This window comes from Oncorhynchus keta, chromosome 4 (assembly GCF_023373465.1).
Source record: "Oncorhynchus keta strain PuntledgeMale-10-30-2019 chromosome 4, Oket_V2, whole genome shotgun sequence".
NCBI classification, from domain to species: Eukaryota; Metazoa; Chordata; class Actinopteri; order Salmoniformes; family Salmonidae; genus Oncorhynchus; species Oncorhynchus keta.
In genome coordinates this window covers 80,379,660-80,388,978 of record NC_068424.1, presented here as the reverse complement: position 1 = coordinate 80,388,978, position 9,319 = coordinate 80,379,660, and the positions used below count along the sequence as shown (strand labels likewise).

General features: G+C 39.7%; 1 protein-coding gene across 1 annotated transcript; it reads left to right on the top strand.

Annotated features, from left to right (window-relative positions):
• The first annotated feature begins 7,106 nt into the window (after positions 1-7,106).
• LOC127929823 (meiosis-specific nuclear structural protein 1-like) lies at positions 7,107-8,606 on the top strand. The gene has a single exon (XM_052518281.1). It carries the CDS (start codon positions 7,107-7,109, stop codon positions 8,604-8,606), a length of 1,500 nt encoding a protein of 499 aa, XP_052374241.1.
• Positions 8,607-9,319: the final 713 nt, after the last annotated feature.

Genomic DNA, 9,319 nt, shown 5'->3' with positions numbered 1-9,319 from the left:
ACAGCTGGGAATATTTGTTGATCTCCCCTGTAGTACTGCTAGTATATCTGCTACTCAGTAATGCTAGTATATCTGCCGCTCAGTACTCCTCAAAGCAGGCCCTGCTGCTCAGTACTCCTCAAAACAGAACATGACACCCACTTAAGTTGAGGACCTGTTGACAAATTCATCAAAGAGTTCACATTGAATTGTTTTTCTGAGGAGTCGATGGCATACATTTTAGCATGTTATATTTTAGCAGATGTTCTTATCCAGAGCAACTTACTATATAATAATGCTATTATATTACTATTATTATGTCATCTTACGCTAGCTTGGTGAGACAACCATATATCCCGGTCATAGTAAGCAAATATATCAGCTAAGTCAGTGCAAGCAAGAAAGAGACTATTATTATTATTATTGTCATTAGTATTATTGCTGTCATTAGTATTATTGCTGTCATTAGTATTATTATTGTTATTATTACTATTATTACTATTACCATTATTATTAGTAGTATTACTACTATTACTGTTAATAGTATTATTATATTATTGGTAGCATTACTATTATTACTACTACTAGTATTAATATCATTGTTACTATTATTATTACTATTATTATTATTACCATTACAATTATTACTACTATTATTATTATTATTATTATTATTATTATTATTATCATTATTACTATTACCATTACAATTATTACTAATATTATTGTTATTATTATCACTATTGTTATTATACCTATTATTATTATTATAATACCTATTAGTATCATAATTGTACTATTATTATTACTAGTATTATTACTATTGTTGATATTATTATTATCGCTATTATTACTATTATAATAATTCGTATTACGAGTATTATTATTATTATTACTAATATCATTATTATTATTATTACTATTATTGCAATTATTATTATTACTGTTATTATTATTACTGTTATTATTATTATTACTATTATTATCATTATTATCGTTATTATTATCGTTATTATTATTAATGTTATTATTATTATTATTATTACTGTTATTATTATTATTAATGTTATTATTATTAATGTTATTATTATTATTATTACTGTTATTATTATTATTACTGTTATTATTAGTTTTACTGTTATTATTATTATCATTATTACTGTTATTGTTATTATTATTGGTTTTACTATTATTATCATTATTACTGTTATTATTAGTTTTACTGTTATTATTATTATCATTATTACTGTTATTGTTATTATTATTGGTATTACTATTATTATCATTATTACTGGTATTATTATTATTACTGTTATTATTATTATTCATGTTATTATTATTATCATTATTACTGTTATTGTTATTATTATTGGTATTACTATTATTATCATTATTACTGTTATTATTATTATTACTGTTGTTATTATTATCATTATTATTATTAATGTTATTATTATTATCATTATTACTGTTATTATCATTATTACTGTTATTATTATTATTAATGTTATTATTATTATCATTATTACTGTTATTATTATTAATGGTATTATTATTATCAATATTAATGTTGTTATTATTATTATTACTGTTATTATTAGTTTTACTGTTATTATTATTATTATTAATGTTATTATTATTATCAATATTACTGTTATTATTATTATTACTGTTATTAGTATTATTACTGTTATTATTATCATTACTGTTATTATTCGTTTTACTGTTATTATTATTATCATTATTACTATTATTGCTATTATTATTACTACTATTATTAATTTTATTATTATTTCATGGGAATTTAATAAGACTGAGATACTCTTCTAAATATGGCAAATATACACTGAGTGTACAAAACATCAGGAACGCCTGCTCTTTCCATGACAGCTATGATCTCTTATTGATGTCACTTGTTAAATCCACTTCAATCAGTGTAGATGAGTGGAGGAGACGGGTGAAAGCCTTGAGACAATTGAGACATGGATTGTGTACGTGTGCCATTCAGAGGATAAATGGGAAAGACAAAAGACTGAAGTGTCTTTCAACAGGTATGGTAGTGGGTGCCAGGTATACTGGTTTGAGTGAGTCAAGAACTGCAATGCTGCTGGGTTTTCACACTCAATAGTTGTCTGTGTGTTTCAAGAATAATCCACCGCAAAAAGGACATCCAGCCAAATTGACAAAACTGTGGGAAGCATTGGAGTAAAAATGGGCCAGCATCCCTGTGGAAAACTCCCAGCGCACAACGTGTGCGCTGGAAGTCGGGAAGCAAGTTCAGGGAGTGCATCATTTAATAAACAAATGAACAAAACAAGAAACACGAACAACTCACAGACAGGAAACTGAAACAGAAACAATGACGCCTGGGGAAGGAACCAAAGGGAGTGACATATAGAGGGCAGGTAATCAAGGAGGTGATGTAGTCCAGGTGTGCGTAACGATGGTGACAGGTGTGCGCCATAACGAGCAGCCTGGTGACCTAGAGGGTGCGGACGGAGCACACGTGACAGTACCCCCTCCCCGACACATTGTTCCAGCCGCATGACGCCGACCAAAATGATGATCCCTGGGATCAGTTGTGGACAGGTCACCTCCGCTGAGGTGTAGGAAACCTGTCAGTCCGGCTGAGACGCGGGAACATGGCGACCTAGAGTGCTGGAGAGAGAGCATACGTGACGGTACCCCCTCCCCGGCGCTAGGCTCCAGCCGCAGGATGCCAACCAAAAGGACGATCCCGGGGATCCAGAGCGGACCGGTCAGAACTGACAAACCGGCTGAGGCATGAGAGCCTGATGAGCCGGCTGAGACCTCCCCGGTTGTCTCGGTCGAGGCACGGGAACCTGTTCACCAGCTGAGGCACGGCAGCCTGTCGAGCCTGTGGAGTCCAGGTGAGTCTGACGACTCGCAGGTAACGATGGTGACAGGTGTGCGCCATAACGAGTAGCCTGGTGACATAAAGGTCGGAGAGGGAGCACACGTGACATGTGCAGAGAAACAGAAATATATTGTGGAATGATGACATTGTCATTTGGATTTTTTTCCCCACAACAAATCAGCCACCAGGTTGAGTTATGTGTACTGCCTCGTAGATTTACCGTAGGTGTACTGCCTCGTTGATTTACCGTAGGTGTACTGCCTCGTTGAGTTATGTGTACTACCTCGTTGATTTATGTGTACTACCTCGTAGATTTACCGTAGGTGTACTGCCTCGTTGATTTATGTGTACTACCTCATTGATTTACTGATTTACCGTTGATTTATGTGTACTACCTCATTGATTTACCGTGTGTACTACCTCATTGATTCTGTGTACTGTATTTACCGTATGTACTACCAGGTTGAGTTATGTGTACTGCCTCGTTGATTTATGTGTACTGCCTCGTTGATTTATGTGTACTACCTCGTTGATTTACCGTATGTGTACTACCTCGTTGATTTACCGTATGTGTACTACCTCGTTGATTTATGTGTACTACCTCGTAGATTTACCATAGGTGTACTGCCTCGTTGATTTATGTGTACTACCTCATTGATTTACTGTATGTGTACTACCTCGTTGATTTATGTGTACTACCTCATTGATTTACCGTATGTGTACTACCTTGTTGATTTATGTGTACTACCTCGTTGAGTTATGTGTACTGCCTCGTTGATTTACCGTATGTGTACTACCAGGTTGAGTTATGTGTACTGCCTCGTTGATTTATGTGTACTACCTCGTTGATTTATGTGTACTACCTCGTTGATTTATGTGTACTACCTCGTTGATTTATGTGTACTACCTCGTTGATTTATGTGTACTACCTCGTTGATTTACCGTATGTGTACTACCTTGTTGATTTATGTGTACTACCTCGTTGAGTTATGTGTACTGCCTCGTTGATTTACCGTATGTGTACTACCAGGTTGAGTTATGTGTACTGCCTCGTTGATTTATGTGTACTGCCTCGTTGATTTATGTGTACTACCTCGTTGATTTATGTGTACTACCTCGTTGATTTATGTGTACTACCTCGTTGATTTATGTGTACTACCTCGTTGATTTACCGTATGTGTACTACCTCGTTGATTTATGTGTACTACCTTGTCCTAAGAATTACAGTGCACAGATCTGAGAACATGCGGCAACAGACCAAGGTGTGTGAGTGTTAACCACAAAGTGTTGTGTCATAACTAGCATTAAACAGATGTTATGCAATACAATGTCTGTGAAGGACTTCCTTACAAAACAATTCAAATTACCAAATTGCACCTCATAGGTTTGAATGAGAATGTCAATGCAATAATTTCCATGTGTAACTCTGTGTTGTCTGTTCACACTGCTATGCTTTATCTTGGCCAGGTCGCAGTTGCAAATGAGAACTTGTTCTCAACTAGCCTACCTGGTTAAATAAAGGTGAAATAAAAATAAATAAAAATAAAAATAAAATTTGCTATTTTACTTGTTCTGTTTTTTTTTTCTTCCTAAGGTTCAATGTCAGTTGCACAACTGAATGCATTCAACCAAAATGTGTCTTCCGTGATTTAACCCAACCCGTCTGAATCAGAGAGGTCCAGGACATCATAGTCACCCGGGGAGTAGTTGATGGGGGTTAACTGCTTTACTCAAGGGCAGAACGGTTGATTTTTCCCACTTTGTTGGATCGGGGATTCAAACCAAAGACTTTTCGGTTACAGGCCCAATGATCTTAACCACTAAGCTACCTGCCACCGCAGACCAGCTTTGGGGTCAGTTATTAAGTAACTTAACTGTAATGATTGTTTGTGTATTTAAGGTTGTTTGGCTATTCTAAGCAATGAATTAAACCAATGAACCTATTCAGAGGAAATAGCAGAATTTAAAACATTCTATATTCACAGCCTTCAGGGCTGAGACTGGTTGACATTCAAGTCCTACATGTTGCATAAATAAGAGATAGAAAAGCTTATGATGCTAGCTAGAAAGAACAATTTATTCAGTAAGATACGTGTGACTCAATTTACCTTTAATGAATCACATAAAGTTGAATTAAAGTTGCAATAATAATCTGTTAAAAATGTTAAAAATATGCTTTATAATTATTGCAAATTACAGAACGTATAATTGCCATTCATCACATTTTATACAAGGACTTACTGTGCATCACTTCTACACTGAAATATGACAGTATAAATCCAATCAAACAATTATAATTAAATATGGGATTATTAAAGCAACGTTTAATGCAGTAGCCCACTTCCCCTCTAAATACATTTGGTTCCATAGCAGCATTTCATAACATGTGTTTAGCATTGTGACAGTGAGACTCTAAACCAAGAGGGAATGTCAACTCTTCTCTAGCTGTGGATTAGTGTATTAAATGCTAAACCATTTCATATTTTAGTTGGGTACATAGAATTTCCAACATATCATAGGACTGACTTAGATAAGTGTAACATTCAAGACCGCAGATGAAACACGTGGTCTTACTCTTGTCGTCTCTTATATTCTAGAAACTTGAAGAGGAAAATATGAATGGGTTGTGTAGTAAAATAGATGTATCATCTTAATTTGATCCAGTTTGCTACAGCGGGAAAATAATTTGGCAGCAACAGGATGTGAAAAATGTGAATTATTATGTAGATTATAATGAATGTAATTTTTCATAGGGGTTGATACATTTTTCATTTGTAACGGCGTTCGTCTGTTGAAAGAGAGTCGGACCAAAATGCGGCGTGGTGGTTACTCATGTTCTTTAATAAAAATGATGAACGATACATGAAATAACAAAATATACAAAAACAACAAACGAAACGCGAATACCTATACAGCCTATCTTGTGACAACAAACACAGAGACAGGAACAATCACCCACAAAACACACAGTGAAACCTAGGCTACCTAAATATGGTTCCCAATCAGAGACAACGAGAATCACCTGACTCTGATTGAGAACCGCCTCAGGCAGCCATAGCCTATGCTAGACACCCCTACTCAGCCGCAATCCCAATGCCTACTAAAACCCCAATACGAAACACAACAAAATAAACCCATGTCACACCCTGGCCTGACCAAATATATAACAAAAACACAAAATACTAAGACCAAGGCGTGACATCATTAGGGCAAAACAAACTTTAGAACCCTTTTTAAACCTTGAATAAACTACAAGTTTCCTCCGGTACTGGAAAATTCTCAGCAATAAAAGAGTGATCCAATTACATCTGTACAAGTGTTTCTAAGAAAAGGTGTGTGTTGCCCGTGGTATGTAGGGAAGATGTCTCTGGCATCTGAGGCCAACATGTGTTTTATAAAGTCAGGTAAACAAACAGGGGTGGCATTTCCACTGTAATAATCCTTCGACCTGAGCCCAGCTAGCGACATTGAGTCGTCTAGGCCTTCTCTGCTGCGTTATCTAATACATACAGCTATAGGTGTATAAATGTTTCATTTTTATTATATATATTTTTTAATTAAACTTTATTTAAATTTACAGTGATGGCATAAATGACTGTAGCTAGCTGCAAGTTGTAGTCTACTCTGTTGTTTTGTAAGCCTTAACCTGGCATGTTAAACATCTGCAGGATAGCTAGCTGCACGTGGTCGTCTACTCTGCGTTGTCTAAGCCTTACTCTGGCACCTCTAAATGTATGTAGCGTAGCTAGCTGCATGGAGTCGTATAGCAGTGTCTGTTATCCAATACGTGGGCTCAGCTTGGCACTTCTAAATGCAGCCCTTTCAAGTTCACAACCCGAGAAACCACAGGAAGGCCGTAAACTCCTCAGAGAACACTGTGTCCTGGTTCCTCCTCGCTCTTTCTCTCTGCACTCACCACTCTCTCTCTCTCTCTCTCTCTCTCTCTCTCTCTCTCTCTCTCCATAGTGGGAGGTGCTGGGAGACAGACGGGTGTGAGAGAATTTCTCTCATTACAGGATACTAGAGTAAACACACTATGTGTGTGTGTGTTCCCCCACTCCTCTCCCACTCCTAAACCTCGGACGTAAATGCTTCTCACTATACAATTATATGTTTTAATGGTATACCTTAGTAGTAAACAGATAATGATTCATTACATTTCTCTGAATGAAGTTGAATCCACGACATTGTGTTAAATGAGATATAATGTGTCAAACAGGTATTTGTGAGGACTTTGACACACTGAGAGATGTTGTGCAGAGAACACCTACTGAATCTGTTACACAATAAGCGAGCACTGGCTGAGTCCCTAGCTGAGGAGTCCCTGGCTGAGGAGTCCCTAGCTGAGGAGTTCCTGGCTGAGGAGTCCCTAGCTGAGGAGTTCCTGGCTGAGGAGTCCCTAGCTGAGGAGTTCCTGGCTGAGTCCCTAGCTGAGGAGTCCCTAGCTGAGGAGTCCCTAGCTGAGGAGTCCCTAACTGAGGAGTTCCTGGCTGAGTCCCTAGCTGAGGAGTCCCTAGCTGAGGAGTTCCTGGCTGAGTCCCTAGCTGAGGAGTCCCTAGCTGAGGAGTTCCTGGCTGAGTCCCTAGCTGAGGAGTCCCTAGCTGAGGAGTTCCTGGCTGAGTCCCTAGCTGAGGAGTCCCTAGCTGAGGAGTCCCTGGCTGAGGAGTTCCTCGCTGAGGAGTCCCTAGCTGAGGAGTCCCTAGCTGAGTCCCTAGCTGAGGAGTCCCTAGCTGAGGAGTCCCTGGCTGAGGAGTTCCTCGCTGAGGAGTCCCTAGCTGAGGAGTCCCTAGCTGAGGAGTCCCTAGCTGAGGAGTCCCTAGCTGAGGAGTTCCTGGCTGAGTCTCTAGCTGAGGAGTCCCTAGCTGAGGAGTTCCTGGCTGAGGAGTTCCTGGCTGAGGAGTCCCTAGCTGAGGAGTCCCTAGCTGAGGAGTTCCTGGCTGAGGAGTTCCTGGCTGAGTCTCTAGCTGAGGAGTCCCTAGCTGAGGAGTTCCTGGCTGAGGAGTTCCTGGCTGAGGAGTTCCTGGCTGAGTCCCTAGCTGAGGAGTCCCTAGCTGAGGAGTTCCTGGCTGAGGAGTTCCTGGCTGAGTCTCTAGCCGAGGAGTCCCTAGCTGAGGAGATCCTGGCTGAGGAGTTCCTCGCTGAGGAGATCCTGGCTGAGGAGTCCCTAGCTGAGGAGATCCTGGCTGAGGAGTTCCTCGCTGAGGAGATCCTGGCTGAGGAGTCCCTAGCTGAGGAGATCCTCGCTGAGGAGATCCTGGCTGAGGAGTTCCTGGCTGAGTCCCTGGCTGAGGAGTTCCTGGCTGAGGAGTTCCTGGCTGAGTCCCTAGCTGAGGAGTTCCTGGCTGAGTCCCTGGCTGAGGAGTTCCTGGCTGAGGAGTCCCTAGCTGAGGAGTTCCTGGCTGAGTCCCTAGCTGAGGAGTTCCTGGCTGAGGAGTTCCTGGCTGAGTCCCGAGCTGAGGAGTTCCTGGCTGAGGAGTTCCTGGCTGAGGAGTCCCTAGCTGAGGAGTCCCTAGCTGAGGAGTTCCTGGCTGAGGAGTTCCTGGCTGAGGAGTCCCTAGCTGAGGAGTCCCTAGCTGAGGAGTTCCTGGCTGAGGAGTTCCTGGCTGAGGAGTTCCTGGCTGAGGAGTTCCGGGCTGAGGAGTTCTGGGTTGAGGAGTTCCTGGCTGAGGAGTTCCTGGCCGAGGAGTTCTTAGCAGAGGAGTTCCTGACTGAGTTCCTGGAACCAACATGTCTGGCTCTGCACCTGTAGACAAATGCTTAAAATTATTTGAGAAAGATATATTGAGACAGTGCCCATATATTGAAATGTGACAAAAGAAAGGCATGGGACTGTGATGGAGGCATCATCCAAAATGGCATCCTATTTTGTCAAAAGTAGTGCACTAAATAGGGAATAGGGTGCCAGCTAGGTACACACAAGCCCTGGGGATAAGGTAGGCCTTACGTTGAACTGTGATCAACAGTATCATCACCATGCGCTATAATATCATCTCTCCTGGCACAGATAAGTGCCAGACTGTGAGTTATGTTACTCTGACATGCCCTAATAAAAACAAGTTCACACCCATTTGTTCAAGAGATAGTTTCCCTGTCCGAGGCGCCAGAGAAAGCCAGACAGAACAGGTAAATAAACACACCAAATGTTTTTTTGATAATCGTCTCAATAAAAAATAAAACATGTGTCATACTGTTTGCTCTGATGGGTTTCCAGTCCAATTCAATAAAATTCAATGTAATTTAAGTTGATGTCTAAGTGAGCATTCACACGACCTCTTTTCTTAAGGCGTTTTCTATTGAGCTAAACGGGTTTTCTGGTTTGTGACAGATTGGGATTGTTGTATGTTATATATAGGGACTAGTATAATGGGAACCCCTGTTGTGAAATAAATGCCATTTGTTTTCGAATAAATTGCTCAATCTGCCTTTATGAGAAATACATTTGGGGAAATGTAGAATATCTTG

What these genes read in the sequence shown, in the direction of transcription:
- LOC127929823 (XM_052518281.1), top strand. Translation starts at nt 7,107, where the DNA reads ATGTTGTGCAGAGAACACCTACTGAATCTGTTACACAATAAGCGAGCA.